Raw genomic sequence first — 27,601 nt, forward strand, 5'->3', positions numbered from 1 at the left:
CTACCATCCACATGGTAGCTCACAAACATCTCTAACTCCAATTCCTGGGAACCCATCACCCTCTTCTGGCTTCCACAGGCCACCAGACAAGCAGGTGGTATATAGACACATATGCAGACAAAACACCCACACATAAATTAAATTACCACCTTTTCAAAGAATAAAATTTTATTTTTTTGCCGGGCGGTGGTGGCGCACGCCTTTAATCCCAGCACTCGGGAGGCAGAGGCAGGCGGATCTCTGTGAGTTCGAGGCCAGCCTGGGCTACCAAGTGAGTTCCAGGAAAGGCGCAAAGCTACACAGAGAAACCCTGTCTCGAAAAACCAAAAAAAAAAAAAAAAAAAAAAAAAAAATTTATTTTTTAAAGAATGAATGAATTTTAAGATTTTCAATGTGAATCAGTACAGGGAAGCACAAAAAACACTCACATTTTGCTTTTTTTTTTTTTAAGTATGTAAACATGGACACCAGGAATACACACATGTACAGGCAAAACACCAAACAAAATTTAGAAGATTAAGAAATATATAACATTCTGTAAACAAATGTTGCTCTGCATAAATTACTGATAAGAATTTCTCTTAAATATAAAAACTTCCCCATTTTCCTACTGCCCTTGAAAAGGCTATTAGTTTTCTGTGTATGGGCGTAGTGTATCTGCAGGACCACAGTTCCAGGAAGGGAGCTGCTTTGTCTAGTCACAAGAGTTCTAGAACCATTTGTGGAGAAACACGAATCTGATTAGCCACTTCCTGCTGCTGGACATGCGACTTGTTTTAAATCTTCACTGATAAACATTCTTGAACAAAAGCCTTCCTGAATGGCTCTGATGACTTTTGTAGACTCAGTTCCCAGAAGTGAAATTTATTTCAGCCCAAGGACACACCTCTGAAAACATTTAGAATAGTCACATAACTTCCTCAATGGTACCCGAGAGGGAAAGCGGATCTGGGACTGTGCTCTCCACTGCAAACCCCCGAGAGGGCAGCGATTCACATTCTCACTAGCAGAGTACTATGCGGCCAGTCCTCCCATCTCTACTGCCCGTGCCTTGACAGCACACCAATCCCATCCTATGATCAGTGACAAAAGAGCTTAGCTAAAAGCGGCTGCCCACTGGTCCTTTCTTGAGGTGTGGTTTCTTAGGAGGCTAGACCTGTTCTGTCAAGGTGCAGATCGGATCTGCAGACTTATTCCCCAAGTCTTTAAGAACAAAACTTCATTTTTATGTTTGTTTGGCCTCTTGTAACTATGTGTGTCTCACAGGGACCAGACCCACAAGAGGGGGCTGGATCCACTAGAAATGGAGTTACAGGTGTTTGTGAGCCGCCTTGTGGGTCCTGGGAACTGAACTTGGGTCCTTTGCAAGGGGGCCCTTAACTTCTGGGTCCCCTCTCCAGCCACCCCTCCAAGAAATTAATTCTGATGCTGGAACTTCATATAAGTTTTATGTGTCAGTTTATTCTTCTTCTTCTTCTTCTTTTTTTTAAAGATTTGTTTGTATCCCTGCAGGCCAGAAGAGGGCAGCAGATCTCACTACAGATGGTTGAGTCACCATGTGGTTGCTGGGAATTGAACTCAGGACCTCTGGAAGAGCAGTCAGTGCTCTTAACCTCGGAGCCATCTCTCCAGCCCCATGTCAGCATATTCTCATGACTCCTTCCCCACAACTCACAGCCACTTAGAAATGGCTTGCAGACAGCAACAAAATGAGCTGGGTTGCAGTTTGTTGGCCTGTAACTTAATTGAGCATGCTCCCTACAGGAGCTTGGGATGGAGACAGGTTCCTGCTCTTGGCTAACGAATTTCCACTTGCTCCTAAACACAGGCCAATGCCTTTATCTAAAGAGTCTGTCTTATTGGTAAGGATAAACTTTGTGTTGGATTTACCAAACACCAGCTTGTTGGTTTCAGGTGGGTCACATTTAATGGACACCAAGGAAAACTTAAGAAAATTTCCCCAGGGGTAAGTTACATAAAAATTTCCTATGATGAACAAATTTTAAAAATCCAGCTTACATAATTGCTTTGTATTAATTTTTGCTCCTTACAAAAAATGCTGTACCCACTGTTACCAAATGAACCCAATAATCAAGTGCAGATAAATGGAGGAGGGGACAGGGCAGAGAATCCCACTGGAGACAGCAGGCAGTGGCGTCACTTCCAGCCAGTGCCAGTCTCCCTCACTAACAGGCACATCCAGTTTACAAAGGAGCACCAACCCCCTTTAACATCCAAACTCCCCATGGAGATGACATTAAATTGGCGGCATCAGAAAAGAGCAGCGACTGTCACAGAGTGTTCTGTTATGACAGCCACAACACTTTGGGGACAGTCTGAGGCTTCAACAGCATGAACAATACAGCAAATAAAGAGGAAAAAGTGAATCCTTGATACACTCTCAAAGACGGATACAGATCTTTAAGATGGAGTGTTTATTCATGGAGAAAATAGTTAACAAAACACTCTAGAGACTTTCTTAGTCTATCAAAACCAATTAAAAAGCCACCAGGAAGAGTCTAGAGACCTAAAAGCCACAGAGACTACTGTCCCCTTTCCTTTGGTTTATCTGTATTTATCTCTTTAAGCAAAGGCTATGGGTGACTAACTTCTTTAGGGGGTCACTTTGTGTGGATGAGTATTATGTAGCTCAGGCTGGCCTTGAACTTGTTATATAGCTGAAGGTGACTTTGAACTTCTGATCCTCTACCTTTGGGAGTGCTGGGTCAGGCCTGTACCACGCCTGATTTATGTGGTACAGGGTGTTGAACCCAGGACTTAGTGCACAGTAGGCATGTGCCTACCCAATCAAGTGCCAGCTCCAGCTCCTGAGGGACACTGTAATTCCATTGTCTTCACCTGCATAAGATTTCTCTCTAAGAGCAGAGAAGAGTGAAGAGCTCAAACATGGAATTTGATAACAACTAGGAGTTAGGAATCCTGGTTGCTGGTTCACAAATCACATGTTGCTGGGAGGAAAACATTACTTCCTATTAATAAACCCTGAGGTCGTGATACACCACAGACATATGAATTCACAGCAGAGGCTGAGAAATCGTGTGGATCATTATCATACTTACTGGAACTAGACTTAGTCAAACACTTCTCTGAGCCAACTGTAATCAGTTTACTCTCTGAGACGTGCCCAGGCAGCAGCATGGTGGATGACTTCTTCCTGCCTGTGTGTGGCTTGCCTTGGGCGAACGCACGGCAACAGGAGCTAACCTCTAAGTCTTAGCTGTCAGGATTTAGCATTGCCCGTTTTACTGGGTTACTCTGCTCATCCAGATGGCACAAACCACTTGCAGTAATGTCTCTTTTTGTCTCCTCCAAAGGGAAGTCCTGGCCTGGGGCCAGTACCTGTCTGACAGTCATATTAACTCGAGCAGTATTCAAATAGGCGGCACACACCTGCCAGTCCTCTAGAGAGCAGGGCTCAAGCAGCGAATTGGTCGGGAGGACAGCTGGGAGAGGTGTCTCCAGGCAGCGAGGCAGGCATTCCCCATCAGGATGGGGAAGGACTCGAGGGACCGCATGATTTAACAGGCGGCTGAAGCCCGACATTACCATGATGTCACCACTATGCATAAACATGGCTGTAGGGGCCTCATCTCTCTTGAGGCCACCCAGGAGAAAGATGGCGGACTGTCCAAAGCTACAAAAGAAGGTCAGAGTAAAAACAGAAGTTTGTTATTAGTTGTACTTGTGAAAGTTACTGCCAACTGTATTCTTTTTACATTTCAGACTGACACTGATGGAACTCAGGTTGAGTTGGTGGTAGGTGCCTTCACCTGCCGAGCTACCTCATGATCCTCATCTATTTTTGATCTGTGTGATCTTGTGTGGAGGCCAAAGGATAAGGCTGACATCTTCCATAATTCCTCTTCCATCTTTTTTTTAAAAAAATTTATTTATGTGTATGGGTATTTTGTCCACATATATGTCTGCACACCTGTGTGTCTAGTTTCCTTGGAGCCAGAACAGGGAACTGGATAGCCGGGGACTGGAGTTACCGATGGCTGTGAGCCACCATGTAGCTGCTGAGAATCAAACTTCAGTCATCTAGAAGAGCGGCCAGTGCTTTTAACCACTAAATCACCTGTCTAGCTCTGCATCTCTTAATCTTCTACTTTATTCTTATTATTTCTGTGTGTGCATCTAATAGGTGTGTGAATAGGCTATGGAGCACACACGGCAGTCAGAGGCTGTTTTGGAGTTCTCTCCTTCTACTGTGGGATCTGAGTATCAAATTCAGGCCAGCAGGATTGTTAGGAAGTGCTTTACCCACTAAGCCATCTTATGACCCCATCTTATTAAAATCAGCCCACCCACCTCTGAAAAATTACTATCCACATGTGAGAAGTCAGAGTAACTCCTGGAGTTGGTTCACTCCTTTCAATATGGGTCCCGAGACTGAATTTAGGTCGTAGGCTTGCAGCAAATGCCTTTCTGAGGAGCCATCTCACAGGCCTCACCAGGCTGTTTTTTGAGACAGGATCTCTCACTGAGCCTGGAATCCCAGGATCCATTGTCTCTCCATCTTGCCCCCTTCCCCTCAAGCACTGGGATTGCAGGTATGTTCTGCTTCATATGCCTGGAGTTTTACATGGGTTGGTGGGGGGCAGCAGGGTGTGTGTGTGTGTGTGTGTGTGTGTCTGAACTTGGGTCCTCATGCATGTTACTTGCAGGAAGTTACTTAACCAACTGAGCCATCTGCTCAGCCCGAAAGCCGTCACTTTTAAACTATCCTGGCTTGTGTTTCTCATAATCCCATACATTATTCTGACAGCCCACAGAGTTGTTAAAAAACAAACAAACAGTATTTCAATAAAATCATGAGTCATTTACTATGTTTCTAATTTCTTCATTATCAAGACAATTAAGGAAAGGTCCTTTCTTGTTGAGATTCTATGGACTCTTTTGCACATACTAAAACTTCTGTTTAGGGGGATAGAAGGTGAACTACTCAGGATTTGCGTTTTATTCTGTATTCTGCTTCGCTTTTCCAAAAAGCCTAGCTCAATTTGCGTTATGGCCATCTAACGTGCTTATTACACACAGCAATGACAGTACGTCTCGTTAAAAAACTTAAATTTTTGCTTAAAAGTGTCTTAGAAAAAAAAACAATAAACACCTGAAATCCCTAGAATTAAGTTACCTGAAGGACAGCAATGGTTTGGAGTGATCTAGTTCAGATCTGTCCACGTGGATCCCCAGTGTGGAGTCTAGGCGGTAGTAATTCAGGATACCTGCTTCTGCTCGGAAACCCTGAAATCCACAGGCAGCAGCAACTTGCTCTGAGAGGAAAGCCAGGTCAGAAGGGAAAGGTGTATAATGATCTGCTGAGTATTTCTTTGGTAAAAGTAGAGAAAACAAGAAAAATAAACAATGACCTCAGAATATAGGAAATGGTGGCATGAAATCCTTTGCCTCACTATTAACACCGGCACTTAAGAAGCCGTCCACCCATTACCAGTGGCTATTACTGAAGAAAATGTCTCTTCCCTCCCCAACAACCATATAGATCCACAGGGAGGGGCCCTCCTAAAGGTTGTTTTTATTAAAAGGAAACCCAATACTATAGTCAGCTAGCAACCTGGCTTGATACTCATCTGCCTGGTCAATCTGATAGGGTGACATGTGCAAAACGTCTGGATTAAGTCTAATCATAGCCAAGGCAGGATCTCCTTTTTCAGCCATTTATCCTATCGATTTACTTCTGTTTTTCTTTCTTGCTTGCTTTCTTTTTTTTTTAACGTTTTTTTTTTTTTTTAGACAGGATTTCTCTGTGTAGCCCTGGCTGTCCTGAAACTCTGTAGACCAGGCTGGCCTTGAACTCAGAGATCCTGTCTACTGGTGGTGGGATTAAGGCATGCGCCACTACGGCCCCCAAGCCTGCTTCTGTTTTTAACACTCATGCTCTGCTAGAATGACAAGGCGGCCACTAGAGTCAGGCTTTCTGGGCTGTGCACATCTGCAGAGGTCGGATGCTTCTTTGCTCTCACTCCTTTCTGTGCTAAGTTGAACTAAAGTCTTCTCAGAAGACCCAGTTTTTGTCTTCCAATTCCACGGGTGTTCTGGTGCAGCTAGTTGGACCAAGTCACAAAACTGCCCAGAGTAGAACCAACTCTAAGTGCAAAAAAATAACTTTTCTATGGCATCTTTGTGGATGGGCTTCTCTGGTTGGTTGGAACTTCTGTTTTTAGTGTTTTGTTGTTTTTTAAAAATTTATTCAACAGCATATAAGTCAAGTCCCTACTTAAGTCTTTTCTGTTTGAGATGGGCTATCTCTACATAGCCCTGACTTTCTACTTAATTCTTAAAATGGAAGGCGTGACACTAAAATTTCCTATATTAAGCTTTGTTCCTTTGGAAAAAAAATCGGGGGTGAGGGCTGGAGAGATAGTTCCGTGTTTACGAGCAAATACTGCTTTTCCAGAGGACCCAGGTTCAAGTCCCAGCACCTACAGGGCAGCTAACAACCACCTGTAACTCCAAGATCTGACACCCTTACACAGACACACATGCAGGAAAACACCAATGCACATAAAATAAACAAATCAGGGCTGCTGTCCTAGTGGTGCCCCTGGGACCCTTTTAACTGTCTACTATATTTGGACAAACTTTCCTCCCCATTTTCATTTTTTTGTCTTTGCTCTTCTCTGAATACTCGTGTGGTTTTTGATCATTTTCACTTCTCATTCTCTTAGTAAAGAAAGGGTAACCTTAAAGTATATAAAAATAGTAAGAGCAAATGAAAACATCATTAAAAGCACTGACTGGCTTTTCTGGGTTAGGGTAGCTAACTGCTTAGCACAGCGAGGTACTGCTGTAAAGACATCACAGGCATTAGTCACTTACTCTAAGCTTTTAAGGATTTGTATGTATGAGTGTTTTGCCTGCATCTATGTCTGTGTACCATGTATGCACCTACTGCCCACAGAGGCCAGAAGATGGTATCAATACCTTGGAACTTAAGGATAGTTATAAGCTACCACATAGGTGCTGGAAACTGAAGCTGAGTTCTTTGTAAGAGCAACAAATGCTCTTACCCATTGAGCCCTCTCTCTAGCTCCTAATTTAATTTTTTGAGATAGGGCCTTGTTACATAGTCCAAACTGGCTTTGAACTAGTGTACCTCCTGCTTCAGCCTCCTGAGATTAGAAGTAGGGTTAGAGATGTGTGCCGCCACTCCCAGCTCTCCAAGAGATATATAAAGGAGGCAATAAGTCATAGTCACTCCCCTAAATGGTCCAATTCATGCTCCTGACAGCCTTTGCTATGGCAGTGGTATTTCAAGTTTGTTCAGGAAGAAATATAACTACATGGGCCCAACAACCTATAAATGTCAAACAAACGAATGAAGCAAATACCTTACTGTCCCAGTTATAATGGTACCCTAGCGTGACCCAGCGTAGTCTCTCTAGTAAAGTCCGGGGTCTCCGTTTATTCACTTCTTTAGACCTGTAAAGATTGTACACAAGAGAATTTAGTCATTTTAAATGGCAGCAACAATCCTTTCTGTAGAGTCTATGCATTTAGTCTAAGCTATTAGCCAAGGCTTGAGAAGGAAGCTGACATTAAGAGTATTAAGACTTGAATTGAGGTGAGCAGTGGATCTCTGAGTTCGAGGTCAGCCTGGTCTATAAAGCGAGTTCCAGGACAGGCTCTAAAACCACACAGAGAATCCTTGTCTTGAAGGAACAAAAAGGAAGACTGGAATTGAGATTTTTGTTTTTATTTTTTTGAGTCAGAATCTTACTATGTAGCCCTGGTTGGCCAAGAACTCACTAGGTAGACTAGGATGGCTTCAAACTTAAGCAATCTGCCTGCCTCTGCTTCCTGAGTGCTGGGATTGAAGGTGTACACCACTGTTCTTAGCTTGGAATAGAGAGATGCTAGCATCTAACCTAATTTTAAATCTTTACCCAATTAACCAAAATAATTTTCAATGTTTTCAAAAATGCATGGCCCTTATTACTGGCTTTCACAGCAAACAGATGCATGTTATCCTCTCTGCCCTTGACGCTTTCTCCAGGCACTAGATGATGGGATAGGTGGGCTGGCCACCTTCTCCCCTGGCCAATGTGCTCACACAGCAGTTTTCTGTTTTTGTCACGGCTAAGTAAGTGCTTCATGTTAGTGTAGGCATTTTTCTCAGCAATCATGTTATAAGACCATTGCTTTCAAGTGAACCCTGTGTGGAAATGAACTGACCAGTTGTCCACTCTGCAGTGGGCAATCTGGGCCCCATAAGCAAGCGTTGCATTTTTTTCCCCTATAAAAAACGGAGAATCACTGGTAAGCCACCAGCCTATGACAAAATAACGCCTGCATCCTACTGTAAGGTTTTTCTTCTTTTCATTTCATTTTAAGGAATGGCAACTGTCTTTCTTAACTATTTCCTCAGAGACCCCACAGCTTTCTTTCATCCTTTCTTCCTACTGAACCAGACCTTCCAAAATTTTTTTTTAAGATTTATTAATTTTATGTGTAGGCATGTTTTGCCCACATGTATATGTTTGTGTACCATGTGTGCACCTGGTACCCAGGGAGGTCAGAGAGCACATCAGATACTCTAGAACTGCATTTATGGATGGCTGTTAACTACAAGGATGCTGGTGTTAGGACTTGAACCTGGGTCCTCTGGGAGATCAGCAGGTGCCCTGAACCACTGAGCCATCACTTAGGCTGGTCTGAATCCGATCTTTAATCTTCTGTCCCCAGAGCCACGTTCTTTCAGCCTGAGGGTTTCCAGTTGTCTCACCCGACTCTCTTAATCACAAGTGAACACACAGTGTTACAGTAATCGCTAACACCCTTTCGCCTCACTTAATCTTCCAGCTTCTGCTCTATACCATTATGCACTTCCAGTTTGCAGTTTTGCCTGTGTCTTCTAAGGTCCATGAGAAACACAGGCACAATCAAATGATGCAGGAAAATGGCCTAGTACTTTAACCAGCCTTCTTCCTGGTTCCTCCTCTCCTTATACTACATCATCCTATTACCCTGATACCCGTTAGCCTTCCTACATTGGAGACTTCTGGTCTCACACATTCCAGCTGCCCTCTGTGCTTTGTTCCTTCCTCTGCTGTATTGGTTTTAATCACATTCATGTGTAGGTGTAGGTCAGGTGCTGATCCCCTGGATGCAGGGTTATAGGTGGTTATGAGCTTGGACCCTCTGCGAGAGCAGTGCATGCATGATCTTAACTGCTGAGTCATCTCTCCAGCCCACCAACCAAAATTTTACATGGGGAAAAAATGGAAAGGACCAATTCTGCGTCTACATGGAGAGTGTAGATGATAAAGTTTTCACACACAAAAATGAATAAAAAGTATCTCAGAAACTACACATAAAACCAAAGCTAAGCTCCTTTATTTATTTTTTTCCCTTTATACTTTTTGTTTTGAGACAGGGTCTCTGCTTATTCTTGGCTGTCCTAGAACTCTCTATGTAGACCAGGCTGGCCTCAAACCCCAAACCTGGGTTTGATGGTGTATGCTTGTGATTCCAGCATTTGGAATCACAGGCAGGAGAATCAATACAAGTTCAAGGTCTGGCAGGAATATTTAAGTGAGACACTGCTTTAAGAAACATTTGGTGGTGCACACCTTTAATCCTAGCACTTGGGAGCAGAGGCAGGTGAAGCTCTGAGTCAGGCCAGCCTGGTCTACACAGGGAAACTGTCTCAGAAAACAAACGAACAACAAAACAAATACAGCAAGAACAGCTAGTACAAAGAATGGAAGCAAGCCTGATGTGTTTAAGGAACAGCACTTCAGGCCAGGGTAGCTATAGAGAAGTAAATGGTAAAGAACAGTAGGAAATAAATTAGAAATATCATGGCGCCAGATCAGACTACCTAGTTCTTATACGCTATAATTTTAAATTTCTAAATACATGATGCTGGGCATTGTGGTACACACCTTTAATCCTAGCACTCGGAAGGCAGATACAGGAGAATCTCTGAGTTCAAGATCAACCTCGTCTACATAGCAAGCTCTAGGACTACATAGAGACACTACATCAAAACACATACACACACACCCCAAAACGAAGACCATGATGGTGTCATGTAACAAAAGATTTGTTGCTCTGGTTCTGGGAAGGAAATTTCTTTTTTATTCCTGGTCCTGGGGACAAGACTCAAGAACCTACATGCATGTATGTAGCAAGAGCTACACTCACCCTAAACCCTCACGATTTCCTGATAGTGTCCGTCCCACTGTTAATCATGGTGGCTCCTTGCATCACACCTGGGTTTATGCTAAGGAGTGATGATTCAGGATGTTGGCTGGTAATCCCACAAAAGCCAACCATACGATCAGAAGAGTGAGGTTTATGCTAAATGGTATTAGTTGGACCTCCAGACTGAATTCAATCACATGGTTAATGACTTGTACATATTCAGGTGTAAGTGCCCCTTCTATGTGTGTGGATGAACATGCCCATGGTGGCCAGAGGTCAGCTTGGTGCCATAGACAAAGAGGTGTCCACCTGGCTTTTATTTGATAGTATCTCTCTCAGTGAAACACAGGGCCCACGGCTTAGACCAGCAAGTAAGTCCCAGGGATCTGTCTGTCTGTACCTCTCCAGCATTGGGATTATAGGTGAGTGTCATCATGGTTTGTTTTCAAATTTGGGTACAGCTGCCAGGTGGTGGTAGGGGCATGCCTCTAATCTCAGCACCCAGGATGCAGACGCAGGTGATCGCTTAGTTCAAGGCCAGCCTGATCTATAGAGAGAGTTCTAGGACAGCCAGGGCTGAACAAAGAAACCTGGTCTTGAAAAACCAAAAAAAAAAAAAAAAAAAAAAAAAAAAAAAAATAGGTGTGGGGGTTGAATCCTGACCCTTAAGCTTGTGTGGCAAACACTTGAAGCCCCAAACTCCCTTTCTTGAAACAGGGTCTCTCTCTGCCCTGGAACTTACCAAACATGCTGGTGAACTCCAGAAATTTGCCTGTCTCTGCCTCCTCAGTCCTGAGATTATAAGTAGGCAAGGCCTGTCTGGCTTTTTCCTTCCTTTCTTCCTTTTAATTAAAAGAAAACAAAACACATGGGTTCTGGGGAACTGAACTCGGGTCGAGTCACCTCCCTAGCCTACATGACTAATGATTACATCAGTAGTGACTATACAACAAAATGCACCCCCCAAAATTCTGGATGCTAAAACTTGGGAGCTGACTGGCTGGGAGAAACTCCAACGTGCTATGAAGGCAAAACGCCCTGATTCACAGTGAAGGAAGGGCACACGCCTGGTCTCACGGTCTTCATTTGTCTGGCCCCAACGTAGTGAAAGCAGTGTTTCCCTGTGGCGTAGGGCTGATCTAGTGAGCTACTGAACACGAAGGGTCACCAACGCCCCTGAACCATAATCATGGTCGTCAGTATAAGAAGCCAGAGAGTGACCTCAAGCCCGACCGACCAACGTCTCAAAGTTTGTGTTAACCCTGCGTAGCGTCATTAGAACTGAACTTCAGATGAGAAGCTGTGACAAAAACAACATGACTTCTACATTCCATGTAGACAAGGTTTGAAAAGGGGCAAAAAGCAGATTGGACTAAGGTGGTTGGGTTAAATACAGCGAGAAATGATAGTTTAATCTGATTCTAATACCTACTTTGTTTCCAAGAGATGGATTTAAGGTCTTTTAATGGCTATCCCCTACTTCTGGGACAGGCCATGACTGTTGATCTGGTCTCCTGCACTAAAATACTGCATACCCACCGACCCCACACTCAGGACCAGGGACTAGACAAGCCCTGCGCTGTATCCCAACCCTACACAGTGCTTCTGTGTAGACTCTAGCTATGCCACCCCTGAACAAAGCACAGGAGTGAGATGCAGTCATTCTGTCCAGTCCTGTTTTCCCAGCACATTCACCCACCACATCTTCACTTCCCATTGAAAATGGCCAGAGTTCTAAGGTGACAAAAGTCGAAGGATCCTCAGGCCCTCTTGTTGCTGGTTCTCAATGTGGGAGGATGCTGGAACAACCAGAACCTCTGGGGAGTACTGGGACAGAGGACCCTTTCTACTCTGACAGACTTTGGAAGTGGAGTCTTACTGTACTGCTCACAGGACGCTGACAGATGACTCAAACACCTGGATGGCTTATCCCATCCAACACCTATATTTCCCCCGTGAGGAAATAGAAATATATATCACACAGTGACAGGATGGGAACCAGAGATCTAATCGATTTTCAATGCTGCCAGCACAATGTCTCAGACTATCAATTTCTTCCAGTCTTGACAACACAAGGTATAACCACCACCATATTTATTTTTGCATTAGATTAAAAAAAATATATCTCCCTATTGTCCATTGGATGATATATTACAGGGGTTCATCTGAGCTATCTTAGAAGGCAGCTGTGATTTCTACAGTCATATATCAGAAGGCAAAGAATCAATTATTTGAAAATACAGGCTGGTTTAGATATTAAGCACTCTAATTTCTTTTTTTTTTTTTGTTTGGTTTTTCGAGACAGGGTTTCTCTACGTAGCTTTGCGCCTTTCTTGGAGCTCACTTGGTAGACCAGGCTGGCCTCGAACTCACAGAGATCTGCCTGGCTCTGCCTCCCGAGTGCTGGGATTAAAGGCCCGGCTAAAGCACTCTAATTTCATTCAGTCACGATCTTCCTTTACATTGCCCTCAGTTCTCAGGGTAGCACTAAAAGCTGAAGAACAGGAAAGGTTTCCCACATTGCTCCTACATATACATTAAGATACAGACATAGGAGGCTTTAAAGGAAACCTGCTAAATGTTAGTTATTTTCTTCCCTTTGAACATAAGAAAATCTTGTACTTCCCCCATTAGAAGCAGCATGATAGTTTATGGCATGAAGGGCAAATAGGCCACCAAGAGGACATATTTTCTTTTTTGGTTTTTCAAAACAGGGTTTCTCTGTGTAGCTTTGCGCCTTTCCTGAATCTTGCTCTATAGACCAGGCTGGCCTCGAACTCACAGAGATCTGCCTGCCTCTGCCTCCCAAGTGCTGGGATTAAAGGAATGCACCACCACTGCCCGGCGAGGACATCTTTTCAAGAAGCATCTTCTAAGGATTTCTCACATACATTCACAGAAACCAGAGGGAAATGTTAAACAAAACAAAAAAACTTGTCCAAGATTACCCAGCTACTACAAAGCTGAGCAAGGATTGGAAGAGAGACAATCCGACCCCAGAGCTTGTGCCCTACATCACTAACCCCTGTACAATTTGGTCCTACTCCATCTACCATGCCCACTTAAATGTTTTGTCTACCCTACCCATGGCTTCCAGGAAGCATTTTTATAAATTATTCCAACTTTGCCACGCAAGAGACTACTCTCATGATAAAGTATAAACTCTAAACTTGTAACTGCCAACGTATCTATTTAAACGTGTTATTCTCCACATTTCTATAGAACTCATAGAAGACAGGAAATGTTTTTGGCTTTCCCTTTTAGAACGGAAATAAAGAGACAGAGGTTAAACACACCACCACTCTCTGGCATGAAAACTGTCAGGCGACAGAAACAGAATGTTGGAGTACTGCAATTCACCCAGCTACTGATTAAGCTGGTTAGAACTTGCATGAACTCCAATTCCTCTTGCATACGCTGTCCCCCTTGCCTGGCCACGAGCTGAGTCAGGCAAGGTCTACGGATATGCCTAGGAAATGTTTCCTAACTTCTTTTGAATCTCTAACACTCCAGCACACATGCCTGTGCTCCTCCTATTTCACAGAACATACTCTTAAATACCATACCATCTCTGCTCAGTCTGATGAATACTGCTAACCAGACTTTTGACTATTCTGAATGGCGAATCCCTAATCATTCTGAAGAATAGTTGAAATGGTCGGGATGGGGGTGGGTAATAGATCAATAGATAAAATTATTAAAAAATGTATATGAGCCCTTCAGGCTTACACCCCCAAGCCTCAGGAAGAGAAACTTCAAGCACCAGGAAATGAGAAACTAAAAATCTAGTTCCAAGGGCAACCTGACATAGCCATTGTTCAATCTCCCCTGCAACCATGTAACAATGTAAAGAGATCTCTGTTAAGAGATGTGCTCAATTGTGACTGGGATAGTTGCAGGTGTTCCAGGAAGGACCACCGTGACCTGTGTATAAACTCTACTCCCGCCTTGAGGTTTCAGGGAAAATGTACCTGTTGACGTAACTGTACCCCCTCTGTGATCACTCTGTACCCAGACCACGATCTTGTGAAACGAAATTGTAAGGGAACTGTAATCTTATGGCTTTTGTGGGTTTTTCCTTTAAAAACCCCCACGTGGCTGCAGTAAGATGCGGCTCTTGCTCTTAGGAGCAGGGTTTGCCCTTCTATAAAGCTTAATAAATCCTCTTGCGTCTGCATCAACTGGACTGGAGTCTGGGTTCTTGGGGTGCCCACTCGAGACCCCCAGATTTGGGGTCCAACAGTATAAAAAAAAAAAGCCACCTTTTCTTCTTGGATACTTCCATACTGCCTGGAAGAATTATTCCTCCTGTTTCTCCAGTGCTTCCCACTACAGTAACGTTTTCCCAGCTCTACTGTAATTACTCCTGTATAGAATTCTTGAGCATAAGGAAAGTGTCTCCAATGCCTAGCATCATGCCTGGTATCCAACTGATTTCTCCAGTGAGTATTTGTGGAATGAAAGCTGAAACATCAAGATCCAAACACCAGCTCTTCTATGAGCTACAACTGAGCCATCATAAAAAAGCTAGCCGTAGCACCTCCATGTAAAACAGAAGTGCTATCAGTGATATTTTTCCTACAGGTCTACAAAGGAACACACTTTGAATAAAACAGATCATGTGAGGACAATGTGGATGAACTCAGTTTCTAAGCTATGACAAGACTCTTAAGAATAGACAGTGCTGTGCACAGATGGGGAAACCCAATGTATCCACTTTTACTCAAAGCAGTTTCTTTAAGGATCTTCCTCTGGCTGTTAAGACTTACCTTAGGAACTCTTTGCTCTGTTCCCATGGACTCGGGGCCTCTTCTTTAGGCATGTGCTTGTCCAGGTTACATACATTAGGTTTCTGGGAGTACAACTTAAGGCACTGTTTTATCCAGTGCCGCTGGCATCCTGGGAGGAATGGGTTTGGGATGAAAATAAATCCTAGAAAAAGAAGATGGGGTGGGGGAGAAATTTGCAATTGTTCTGTTTCTTTTTTCATTTCTTACACCAACCATTCTGTCATTTACTGCCCATATCCTTTGGTTTTGCTCAAAGTTAATGAAAAAACAAGTTACTATAAACAGGAGACACCATATAAAAATCTGACTTTGGGAACATCCTCAAGAACAAACAATTTGAAAGGTTAGCTGTCAATGGTGTTGTCCTAAAGCAACTTTAAAATTCAAAGTTCAAAATCCTTAGATTTTTACCAGGTACCAATTACAGTCACACTAGAATCCCCTAAGTCTTTGTTTCACTTATTACAGGCATAGAAGGCTACCTCTAATACTTGATTTAACCATAGGTCTTCATCTAGTACACAGAACACTAGTTATTAGTCTTCTTTGTTTCTCAACTTCAGATCCACCTTTCTTGAACATACCGGCACCTGTCACTACAATCTCAGAGGATCCAACACTCTCTTCCTGTTTCCACGGCACTCCACACTGGTGTGCAGACTAAGTTCCGGCAAAACCACACCACCACCACCCCACACACAAGAAGAAAATAATATTCTAACACTTCCAAAAGATAACAGATAAAAAAGAATACATCTGATAGAGTTCACACCTTGGAAGTAACTTGGAAATGTAATGCCTCTTTGGGCAGCCTATTTCAGATAAGGTCATTTTTTTTTTTTATACTTTTTTTTTCAAGATAGGATCTCACTATGTAATTCTGGCTGTCCTAGAACTCACTGTGTAGACCAGGTTGGCTCTAACTCACAGAGATCTGCCTCCTGGGATTAAAGGCGTCTGCTATTTTACCTGGCTTTTTTTGTAATGGTGACTGAGCTAAGACCTTGAGCATGCCAGGCGAACACCACTGAGCTATATATATAAGCTTCTAAGCTTCTTCTTCTTCTTCTATTTTTTTTTTTTTTTTTGGTTTTTCAAGACTGGGTTTCTCTGTGTAGCTTTGTGCCTTTCTTGGAACTCGCTTTGGAGACCAGGCTGGCCTCAAACTCAGAGATCGGCCTGGCTCTGCCTCCTGAGTGCTGGGATTAAAGGCGTGGGCCACCATCGCCCGGCCTAAGCTTCTTTTATGGGTTAAAAATCTGCCTTTCTTTAATTTGCATTGTTTTGGGGTTCTGACACACACACACACACACACACACACACACACACACACACACACACACACACACCCCTCCAAATCAATTTTCTTTTTCTTGGCTTTAAAGATAGGATCCTGTTATAATAGCTTGATTGATTCATCCCATCCCCTACTTTGCTTGCTTTGAGATGGGCCCTATTTTTACACATACTTTATGCTTAAAGAAACTGAGGGCAAGGGAAGAGATTTGTCCTTCTATGTCAGTTAGTACAAAGTGGAGCCAGGTATGAGTCCAGATAAATGGGAACCAGAACCTATGTCTTAACCACCACTCCACTGCTTCTCATCCTTTGTGTATAGCCATTTTTCAAATGTTTGATGTCTGCTGTCACATTTCCCACCCAAAGCTTTTCTTCCCCAGACCTTGTTTCTTCCAGTAAAAACAGGTTTTGGCACACAGAGTTCCTCCAGAATAAGTCGGATCAAGAAGTAAACAAAATCCTCTGGTCACCCTAAAAGGAGACCTTCCCATGCTGTGCATATTATACTTCTATTAAACGCAGCTTACAATGGCGTTGAAAGCCAAGGAAATCCCCTAAGAACACAATGAAGTAGTAACCCATGTGATGTGAAACCCTACAATCCTGAAAAGGCAGACACGGCACTTCTGACAACATGAAACAGAAGTGGGATGGAACAGCTTGTACCTTGAACAATCTATACAGCAGCAAGGCCCAGGCCAACAGGAAACTGTGACCTTGAAAACACTAAGTTCAGAGTTAGAAGTTTAAGGGCTGAGGGTGGTGGCGCACGCCTTTAATGCCAGCACTTGGGAGGTAGAGGCAGGCGAATCTCTGAGTTCAAGGCCAACCTGGTCTACAAGGTGTGTTCCAGGACGGCTAGGGCTGTTGCACAGAGAAACCCTGTCTCAAAGGAAAAAAAAAGTTAGAAATGTAAGAGCAGCCTCTCGGGGTTGGAAAGATAGGCCCACATTTGGTGTACATATATGCATGTAGACAAAACAGTCATACACATAAAATAAAAATAAATACACCCAGGGGCTGGAGAGATGGCTTAGCAGTTAGGAGTATATGCTGCTCCTGCAGAAAACTGGTCTGGATCCCCAGTTCCAGTGATGCGGCATCCACTTCTGAGTTGCTCTACTCTTTGGAAGCAGTAGACAAGATAACCCAGAGAAGGCACAAATAGGTTATGCTCCAGGGTGTTTGCATGTCCCTTGTTTATCTCTTCAGCACTCATTCCTCCAGTCTCTGACTGGACTCACCAGGATAGCCTTCGAGTCCATAGGCCCGCCACTGGCTCACAGGCTTTAGGCCTGCTCGACAGGCCTCCTGCTCAGTCACGGAGGCCACGTTCAGATGAAACCTCACCACCTGGAAGAGAGAAACTCAAGTCAGAGGGCACGCTGTCTTAGGTCAACCCTCCAAAGAGATTTCCACTGTGGGTTCTTAGCATCAGCTCTCCCACCTACTTGACCCATGGCCTTAGTTCCCCCATTTGTATTCTAACAAATATTATACAGTTCTGCAAAATTAAGCAAAATAAAGTAATAATAATAATCTGAATAAACTAGTTTGGGCTTTCTTTTTAACTTTCAAACAACCCTTTCCTATGAGAACCACTTTAGTAATTTAAGCATTTGCTATCTTGGAGTATCTCAGGTCACAATGCTGTTTAATCTGGTTAGCATGAAAACACTGCTTCTGAGGCACTTGTTACAGTTAGCAATAGGAAACTATCAGGCAGGAGTAGGCTGAGAAAATGGAGAGTTCTCTTACCACAAAGAAAAAGTTATTTACATAAAACACTAGGGCCCCATTTGCTGAAAGTGTTAACCTTTGATAAAATACTAATGCGAGAACTTTGCTTTTATTATTAAAAAATTAAGTATTATGAGTGCATAAAGTTTTCTTTGCACATAAGAGTATCTTATAGTAGATACGATGTTACACTAGTTGAGACCCAGTATGTAGCTGGGCACGGTGTCACACACCTTTAATCCTAGCACTCTGGAGCAGAGGCAGGCAATTCTCTGGGAGTTTGAGGCCAGCCTGGTCTATAAAGTGAGTTCCAGGACAGCCAGGGCTACAAAGAGAAACCCTGTAACTAACCTAAACTACTCGAACTAAAAACTAAAACAAACCCCAATATGGTAACATAGGGGGGAATATATATATATATATAAATAACAGAAAAATCCCACTTCATTCTTTCATGAATAATCAATTCAGCTTGCCTTAAAATATATTCAATTTCCCCCCACCCCAAAGAGAAATGAACTGCTTCTGTATTGTTGGTTTTTGAAGACAGGACCTCACTATGTAGCCCTGGCTGTCCGGAACTCAGAGATCCACTTGCCTCTGCTTTCAAGTGCTGGAATTAAAAGTGTGTGCCACCACGTCTGGCTTGAGAAATGAACTTTTGTCTTAACAACCTCTAAGCATGGAGATTTCCCGACAAAATTCCAACAAACGGCTGGTGTATAAGCAGGCTTAAAACAAAAAAATTCTTTCTCTTTGTTACGGGGAAATCAAATCCAGTGCCTTGAACATGCTAGGCAAGCACTCCACCACAGAGCTACATGTCTGGTCCATCACTCTAAAATGGCTATCTGGAACTTTCTGAGAGCCTTGACCGACTTAAGTTTTCGAGTTACTTATACTGAGGGCTGATAAAATATTTTGTCATGATTTCTCTCTCCTTTTGGTTTTTCAAGACAGAGTTTCTCTTTTGCAGCTCTGGCTGCCTGGGAACTAGATTTGCAGACTAGGCTGGCCTCGAACTCATCAGCCACCACCAGCCTGGGATACAGAATAAGACTCTGTCTCCAACAAAAAAAATTAAAACATGACTAAGGAAAATATACATTACACCTCTACAGCTTTCCCCTCTGTAGGAAATTATGTTCTCTTTCTTCTTAGGAAGGGGAAACAAATAGGTATGTAGGCTGTTTAGATTTATCTTAAATTTATTCTATGCGCATGCGTGTTTTGCTTGTAGAGGTCAGAAAAGGGTGTATGATCCTCTGGAACTGGAGTTACAGACGGCTGTAAGCCGCCACGTGGAGGCTGGGAATCGAGCCCAGGCTCTCCGCTACAGCGGTGAGCCGCTGAGCTCTCTCTCCAAATTCATATATATATAATATATATATATCTATACACACACATACATACACAATTTATTTCTTGGTTTTTCTAGACAGGGTTTCTCTTGTCTAACAGCTCTGTCTGTCCTGAAACTCTCTTTGTAGCCCAGGCCTCCCTCGGCCTCCCGAGTGCTGGGATTAAAGGCGTGCGCCACCACCGTCCCGCTTTGGATTTTTTGACATCTATCTTCACCGTGGATGGAGGATCTTAAAACCCTACAACGACCTCTTTGTCTTTTTTGAGTCTCAGGGAAGAGAGGGCCCAGCCTCACGCCCGACCGCTGAACAGCTTGAGACTTATTCGACGGCAGGTTTTTATGTGAAACCTTGGAGCCACCCTGACGTCCAAGACGACGTCCGATCGGACTCTACAGAACACGACGCATCAGCGTGGAGTGGACAGCTGGCTCCAAGAGGGACCGGCCACCTCCGGGCTTTATGGAGCGGGGCCGCGGGGGCAGAAAGAAGGAAGCGGCCGGGCACCCTCCAGGCAGCGAGCCAGCTGGGGAGCCTGTGTCCAGCTCGGTGCCCAGGTCCCGCAAGGCTTCCCTTCCCCAGAACCGGCCCGGAGGCCGACAAAGTCCCGGGAGGCCCCGCAGGGCGCCAGGCGCGCGGGGCGGCGCGCACGCCTCCTCCCTTCCTACCTTGGGCACGCCGGGCCGCGGGCCTGGGGCCTCGTGTGCCGTCGAGAAGTCGATGACCGCTCCCAGGTCCGCCGTCCCGCGCCGGCTCTGCCGGTAGAAGCGGAAGAGCTTCCGGAAGGCGTCCTCCCGCGGCTCCGCCGCCAGCGTGGCCAACGAGGCCACCGCCGCCGCCATCTTCCCCATGTCGACGCTGCCAGCGGTCGGGCCCGGAAGCAGAACTCACAGCTCGGGATCCGGGAGGTCCTTCCGGGGTCACGACTCCCCCCGCCCCTTCCCGGTCTAGATTCGTTCAGGTTTTTAACATGGCAGCCTCCGCCGTGAGTCGGGCCATGGCGCTGCAAACGCGTGCTGGTCGGCACATTGCTTTTATCAGGAAAATTCCTTGGACCGCGGCGGCGAGTGAGTGATGGAGATGGAGGGCGCAGTTTTTATGTTTAAGTAACTCGTAAGACCTTGTAGAGAACTCAAGTCAGCATGGTAGATGGGTTAGGTCAGGTGGTTTGCTTTTTTTTTTTTTTAAATTTTTTTAAATAAATGGAACGCTTCGCAGATTTGCGTGTCATCCTTGAACAGGGGGCCATGCTCATCTTTTTTTGAAGCGAGCCCAAGTGGTTTGCTCTTGAGCAAGTCACTGCGCGGAAAATTTTGTTTCCTTTTAACTGTTTAGGGATACCTCCCCACTCCCCTTCCCCCCCAAAAAAAAACCCCACAACTTTTAGGGTGCCAATCGACCTTACCCAGTGATTTAGTGGAAAAATTTATTATTTGCTTCCTTGGACATTTACAATTCAGAGGGAGCTATTTTGACCGCAGGGGATCTTCGCTTTAAATCGGCAAGAATGTAGGGGTGAAGATGAGAGAAAAGGAGATCTCATTCCGTTCAAAGATGAAAACTTGGGCTCGGGAACTGGTCAAGGGGGAGGGGTCAGAAGCACGTAGGTTTTCAAGATAAAATTGACAGCATCCGTGCTGGTTTTAGGAGAAAGATGTACATTCCAGATTCCTGCCATAGACGACCTGTGCTTTTAGAATTTAGGAGGCGCAAACTAAGAGAAGAAGAAGAGTAAAGTTGCAGTGTGAATTTGAACTGCTAGTGAGGTCTCTGGCCAGCTTATAGGTGGAGGTTGTATTTTGTGGTTGAGAAGTGGACTTTGAAGTCAGACTGCTTGGGTTAGAATTCCAAACTACTCATTTTAATAGTTGCACAATCCGAATTACTTGGGGAATAATATGGGAATAAGGAACTGAATGTAAGACCTTACTAGAGAGCCTGTTTAATTTTCCAAAAAGTGGAATCAGTAATACCTTGACATCGAAATGGAGAAAGGATTAAAAGAGTTTATGTGTAAACTCAGTAGATTTATGCTAGGGTGTACGTACTTAACTAGTGGTAGTTATCTGCATGGTTAAAATTGAAGTGCAGGGAAGAAGACTAGTCTGGCAATAGAGGGTTAGTTGGTTCTAAAATCACCCCCTTTGATTTCTGTCAGCTGCAGTTTAGATTTAGTTTTTATTTATGTGTATATATGTCTATGTGGATATGTGCAGGTGAATAAAGGTTCTTCTCTGTGTAGTACAGAAGAGGACATTGGATCCACAAGAGCTGGAACTGCAGGCATTTGTGAACCCTACTGACACGTGGGTATTTAGAACTGAACTTGGGTCCTCTGTAAGAGCAGTATGTACACTTAAATGCTGAACCATCTCTCCAGCCTTTATTTTACTTTGAGACAGGATCTCAAAATAGTCGATAGCTTACCTTATAGACTGAGTGCTGGGGTTATAGGTGAGTTACCATGCCTGGTTAATTTTTTTTTTTTTTAATTTGCTCACCCAAAGTTAAAATCCAAGATTATTTTTTGTAGTTATTCATGTAAAGATCAGCCCCCTTAAAAGTATAGACTATAGTGATTTCTTAGTAATATTCTTAGTTTTGTTTTGTTTTTTGTTTTAAAGCTCAGATGTAGCAGTATGATTAGAAATAGGGTCTGTGCTTCATCTTGGTGAATGTCAAACCCACTATAGTGTTATTTGTTATAGTACTTCCCTTTCCTTTTTTTTTTTTTTTCTTTCTTTTTTTGAGACAGGGTTTCTCTGCATAGCCCTGACTATTCTTTGAACTCGCTCTGTAGACCAGGCTGGTCTCAAACTCATAGAGATCCTCCTGCTTCCGACTCCTGAGTGCTGGGGTTAAAGGCGTGCATCACCACTGTCAGGCACATTCTTTTAAACTTTGTAGAAAGGCTGAGGATTTTCACCAGCACCTAGTAGATTCAAGTTTGCATGCCATAAGGGCTGCCTTGTAATCTTTAAAACTCAGTAGTAACATTGCAACTTTGAAACATTTTTTTCCCCAGTTCATCCTTTCATTAAGCAAACAATTTGTGAGAGGCCATAATGGTCAGAAAGATCAGGGCCTCACAGAACAAAAACTGGAGGTTAGGCAAAATAGCACCAAACACATATACTTAAAACCAAATAGGGGCTGGAGAGATGGCTCAGTGGTTAAGAGCTTGGGCTGCACTTCCAGAGGTCCTGAGTTCTATTCTCAGCAACCACATGGTGGCTCACAACCATCTATAGTGGGATAGGATCCCTCTTCTGGTATGCAGGCATACATACAGATGGAGTACTCTGTATACATAAAATAAATAAGTCTTAAAAAAAAAAACGGTAAAAATTCTAGAAAACACTTGCAGTGTTGTGGTTTGGACCTTGAATGTCTCTCGTTGGCCCCTATGCCAAGGATTTGGGTTACTTAGCCTGTGGTGCTATTGGAAGTGGGAACCTTTTATGATATCAGGCTGTTCTTGTTCAGATCATCAAAGGGACATAAGCAAGTAATATTAAAATATAAACCTGGGCTGGAGATTTAGCTCAGCGGTAGAGCGCTTGCTAAGGCCTTGGGTTCGATCCTCAGCTCAAAAAAAAAAAAAAAAAAATGTAAACCTACAACCACTGTAGGAGAGAAAGAGACTGTGCAGGAACCTTGTGAGATCTCACAGGAAGAGTATTGTATTCTAGTATGAGCTCGATAAAATAATACTCCGTGGAGGTATTTAGCTCAGCCTGAAAAAAAAAACGAAACCTTATAATTTAGATTGGAGGAGATAAGGATAGTGACATGGATGAGAACCATAGACACAAGGATGGAAATCCACAGGATAGGACAGAATTAACTTTGCTGTACTTGATAGTAACTAGGCCAGCAGAAGCAAATAAGGCAGGAAGCATAGGTAGGACTGATCGAAGACCAGGAAGTTGAGGTTTAGTTTGGAAATCTCCTGTGCATCTGGCAGGACACTGGGCTGTGAAGATTTATACCTTCCGCTTACAGGGATTGTCTTCACACACCCAGCGCCGTACCCGGTGTGAGAAGAGTATCTCCTGAGGATGGAGACTGCAGCCTGGCCAGCTGTTTATCTGTCCATGCCCCCATCACACCTCCAGATCTGGTGTTTTACAGCAACAGTCAGTCCTGTAGCTTTTGGAATCTTAAGACTCAGGGAATGCAAAGAAGTTCAGGAACTCTGGGCTCTTTCTGATTTTTATCTACAATCTACAATAGCAAATGCAAGATACACAAACTTATTTTAATATGCTTTCTCTTTCCTACAGGTGAGCTGAGAGAACACTTTGCTCAGTTTGGCCAAATAAAAAGATGTAACATACCTTTTGTGAGTATTAAAACATTAACAAAAAACTATTGGGGGTGTGGAGGGGGATATATCTCAGTGGTAGAGCACTTGCTTCGTATGTATGAGGCTCTGGGTTTGATCCTTAGACTCAGACTGCCAGAAGAGAAAAAAAGTTATCATTTAATTTTTGATTTCTTTTATCAGCATTTAAAATACATTATCTAATGGAGTGAAACTCTCAGAAAATCTGTTGATAAACTTGTGGGTGATACTGATTAAAGCATACAATACTTTATCACAGATGTTTAATTAAAAAATTTTTTAGCTGCTGGTGGTGGTGCTGCATGACTTTAATCCCATCACTCAAGGAACATAGGCAGGTGGATCTCTGAGCTGGAGGCCAGCCTGGTGTATAGAGTGAGTTTTATGACAAGCCAGGACTACACAGGCAAACCCTGTCTCCAAAAACAAAACAAAGAAATTATGCTAAAATTGCATAATTTCCTTTTAACAATTTTAAAAAGATTTATTTATCATGTTTATAGTGGTCTGTTTGCATGTATGACTGCACGTCAGAAGAGGGCACCAGTTCTCATTATAGAGGATTGTGAGCCACCATGTAGTTGCTGGGAATTGAACTCAGGACCTCTGGAAGAACAGCCAGTGCTCTTAACCTCTGAATCATCTCTCCACCCACTGCATAATTTCCTTCTTCAAACCCCTCCCATGTATCCTGTGGCCACCTCTTACTCTTTTTCAAATTCATGCTATCTTTTTTCCTCTTCATTTCTTTTCTGTCCTGGAACACTGTAGACTAGGCTAGCCTTGAACTCAGGATCCACTTGCCTCTGTCCTCCAGGGGCTGGGATTAAAGGCATGCACTACCTGGCTGGTGTCTTTTTCTTTTCATTGGTGTGAGTGTATGTGTGCGAGCGAGCATGTGTGCATCACACACACACACACACACACACACACACACACACACACACACACACACACACACACACACACAACCTGCCCAGTCTGTGTAATGTTATTTGTATATTTTCCGGGCTGACTCTTCAGTACTGGATAACCAGTTGGTGTGTGTCCCTGAGGAAAACTTTCTTCTGCTCTCAGCATTCCTCAGTTGTCTGTAGTTGTTTTCTGAGGGTCAGGGCCTCTTGACCCTCCCTCCGTTCAGGTTAGCATGTCTACTGGTGCCGTCCTTGTTCAGCGTACCATAGACATTTATGTTAACTTTTATCGTTGCATAATACTGTCCCAAGCATAATGGCCAAACACGACACATGGCTACAACTTAGCTGGGTTTTCTGCTCCAGGTTTCAGAGATGTAGGTTGAGCCTTCATCAGAGGTTCAGAAGGGGGAAAGTATGACTTCGAAGCTCCCTGAGGTACTTGGCAAATTTTAATTTTATTTATGGTGTGGGTGCTTTGCCTGCCCATATGCCTGTGCACCGTGTGCAGCGCCCCCAGAAGCCAGCTTTGGCTCTCCCAGGACTAGAGTTACAGTCAATTGTGAGCCACCATGTAGGTTGTGGGAACTGGACTCGGGTCTTCTGAACAGCAGCGGTGCCCTTAACTCTGAACCGTCTCTCCAGCCTCTGGCAAAATTCTTTTAAAATTTGTGTTTTTGAGACAAGACCTCACTATGTAGCTCAAGCTGTCCTCAAAATTACTATTCCCGAACTCACAATTCTCCTGTCTCAGTTTTGAGTGATGGGCTTACAGGCATGTGCTACCATGTTCCAGTTTGGCAGCAAAGGTGTTTCTCTAGTGTGTTAGGACGGTCACATATAACATCGTCCTGGTGACAGCCCATTCCCCTTTGCCATAGATCCTGATTGGGGAAGCTGTGTCTTATCATGTTTGCTATAATTTGCCTTTTTTTTTTCTTCAAGACAGGGTTTCTCTGTGTAGTTTTGGTGCCTGTCCTGGAACTCACTTTGTAGACTAGGCTGGCCTCAAACTCAGAGATCCACCTGGCTCTGCCTGAGTGCTGGGATTAAGGGTGTGCACCACCGCCGCCGCCGGCCCATATTTTGTCTTACTAAGTTACATATTCTGACTCCAGTTCTATGGCATCTAATGCCCTCTTCTGGACTCCATGGTTACCCATGTACATATGGCATACATTTACACAGGCACATAAACATCAAAATTGAGCTTACGATGACAGAGGTAGTGGTGACAAAGTTCACTGGTCTCAGAAATGACCAGATGCAACTAGGTTTGGGGTTTTTTCCAGCTCATAGTAAGTAGTTCATTAGAAACAAGGAAACAATGAAATGAGTACTTCAGTGGTCCGTTTCCTTTGACCGTTAGAGGTTTGCTTCTAGACCTTTTGACCATGTTAAGTGCACTGTTCTTCTGATCTGCATCTAGAAAGATAGGGAGAGCTTTGTTCCCATTTCCTCTATTGCCAGTAGGCAAGCAGGATAATGCTAGAATTTAGCCTTGGGCAACCAGGAGGGTATGTAGTAAGGGTTACCGATATGCACTGTCTGTGATCCAATTCTAGTGAATGAAAAAGTTGGTAGCTTTATATGGGTGGAGCTAATGGAAACTTTATCAAGTTCTTAGTTAATTCTTTTCTATTATATTTTCACTTTTAGGACAAAGAGACTGGCTTTCACAGAGGCATGGGTTGGGTTCAGTTTTCTTCAAGGGAAGAACTTCAGAGTGCACTACAGCAGGAAAATCACATTATTGATGGAGTAAAGGTAAGTATTTCTGTTGACATTTGTTCCATGTCGCTTTTTAAAAAGTAGTTGGTGTCCTATAAGGTCGCTGAGGAAAGTAAACGAAGACCCTGTTATTTTTGGTGCGAGGGCTTGACTCCAGAGTGCTGCACATAAGAGAAGCACATGTTCCACTGAGTGTTCTTCCCCATGGAAGACCCTCTGACAGTTTGTCCAGGCGGACGAACGCAGAAGGGTGGAAACAGGAGTGTAGGCAGATGGGCTGACATCTTGCCTTTCCCCCAGACGAAGAAGTTTTAGTTGATTACCAGAGGGAAGACACCAACCACCTGAGTCTCTAATAAAATGGTATCCTTACAAATAGGTAAATTCTGCTTTTAATGTTTCTGATAAGCATTACCTTTTCACACAGTGTTTTCCCCCCCTACAGGTCCATGTTCAAGCTCAGAAATCAAGGGTTTTGCAAGAAGAGGCTCAAACATCTGATGAAGAGAAAGACTTCTGAGAAGATTATTGTCTTAGCCAGTAAATAAAAGTAACTGAGACTTTTTCTCAATGTTTTTATTTGAAACAAGAGCTGCACTAAGCAAGACCTTAGTTTCCCCACTGCGAGGTCAAGTAGCACGACAGGGCACATACGTTTGGTGGCAGAGTTCCAGTGTGTGGACATTATCCTACCCCGTATGGGGGTAACTTTACTCATAAAGTTCTTACACAAAGCGTTACCCCTGGATTAGCAGGTGTCACACACAAGGAAGTGGTCTTCATTCTGTGTAGGGCAGTATTTCCTATAAGTGCTGCATGGTGGGAGAAGCACAAACATAACCCATTCTTTAAAAAAACTAATCCAAAGTAGAATATTCAACCCCCCATCTCCTGGAATAAAAAGTAGTGCTGGGATCTATCGCCCAGATTTGGTTTTTATCCTGATCATTTACAAAGGGTTTCCCAATGACTTGCATCATTAGGTTGTTGAATAAGAGTTCATTTGCTCTGAAGAGAGGCCTATCTACTCCTTCCTCCGCTTCTTGCCTTCATGCTCATGTTCCTTCGGGCGACTGCTATCAGAGGGTCTTTTAGAACCACCATGCTGTTTGGCTTCTTCCAAAAATTTGTCCAAACCAAAAGGATCTTCCTCAAACTGAACTGGTCCCTCTCGGCCTCTCAGTCTACGGTCTGAACCAGAAAACTCCTTATCAGGAACGAATCTAG

At 43.7% G+C, this 27,601-nt stretch overlaps 3 protein-coding genes and 1 non-coding gene across 5 annotated transcripts in view; 1 reads left to right on the forward strand and 3 right to left on the reverse strand.

Moving 5' to 3' along the window:
* Window positions 1-717: 717 nt before the first annotated feature.
* On the reverse strand, window positions 718-20,261 carry Alkbh1 (alkB homolog 1, histone H2A dioxygenase). 2 transcript variants are annotated; one of them, XM_076551151.1, is made up of 7 exons: window positions 20,050-20,261; window positions 17,525-17,633; window positions 14,961-15,123; window positions 7,374-7,464; window positions 5,159-5,352; window positions 3,412-3,655; window positions 718-888 (listed from the first exon to the last, which is right to left on the reverse strand). In XM_076551151.1, the coding sequence occupies exons 1-7, from the start codon at window positions 20,230-20,232 to the stop codon at window positions 865-867; spliced, it is 1,008 nt and encodes a 335-aa protein (XP_076407266.1). In that variant the 5' UTR covers window positions 20,233-20,261; the 3' UTR covers window positions 718-864. The 2 variants fall into 2 exon arrangements, with proteins under 2 accessions (XP_076407266.1, XP_006990384.2); XM_006990322.4 differs by lacking the exon at window positions 718-888 and having other exon boundaries at window positions 2,417-3,655.
* On the reverse strand, window positions 13,528-13,662 carry LOC121822610 (small nucleolar RNA SNORA58). Its single transcript, XR_006063789.1, has one exon. It is a non-coding gene; the product is annotated as a small nucleolar RNA SNORA58 (small nucleolar RNA).
* On the forward strand, window positions 20,212-26,939 carry Slirp (SRA stem-loop interacting RNA binding protein). Its single transcript, XM_006990321.4, has 4 exons — window positions 20,212-20,448; window positions 23,668-23,726; window positions 26,303-26,410; window positions 26,820-26,939. The coding sequence occupies exons 1-4, from the start codon at window positions 20,352-20,354 to the stop codon at window positions 26,892-26,894; spliced, it is 339 nt and encodes a 112-aa protein (XP_006990383.2). The 5' UTR covers window positions 20,212-20,351; the 3' UTR covers window positions 26,895-26,939.
* Window positions 26,936-27,601, reverse strand: part of Snw1 (SNW domain containing 1) — a 34,065-nt gene continuing 33,399 nt past the window's right edge. The window contains exon 14 of the mRNA XM_006990324.4: window positions 26,936-27,597. Within this exon, the coding sequence (XP_006990386.1) occupies window positions 27,399-27,597 (199 nt within the window). The 3' untranslated portion in view covers window positions 26,936-27,398. The remainder of the gene's footprint in view (window positions 27,598-27,601) is intronic.

This window comes from Peromyscus maniculatus, chromosome 14, assembly GCF_049852395.1.
Source record: "Peromyscus maniculatus bairdii isolate BWxNUB_F1_BW_parent chromosome 14, HU_Pman_BW_mat_3.1, whole genome shotgun sequence".
NCBI lineage: Eukaryota > Metazoa > Chordata > Mammalia > Rodentia > Cricetidae > Peromyscus > Peromyscus maniculatus.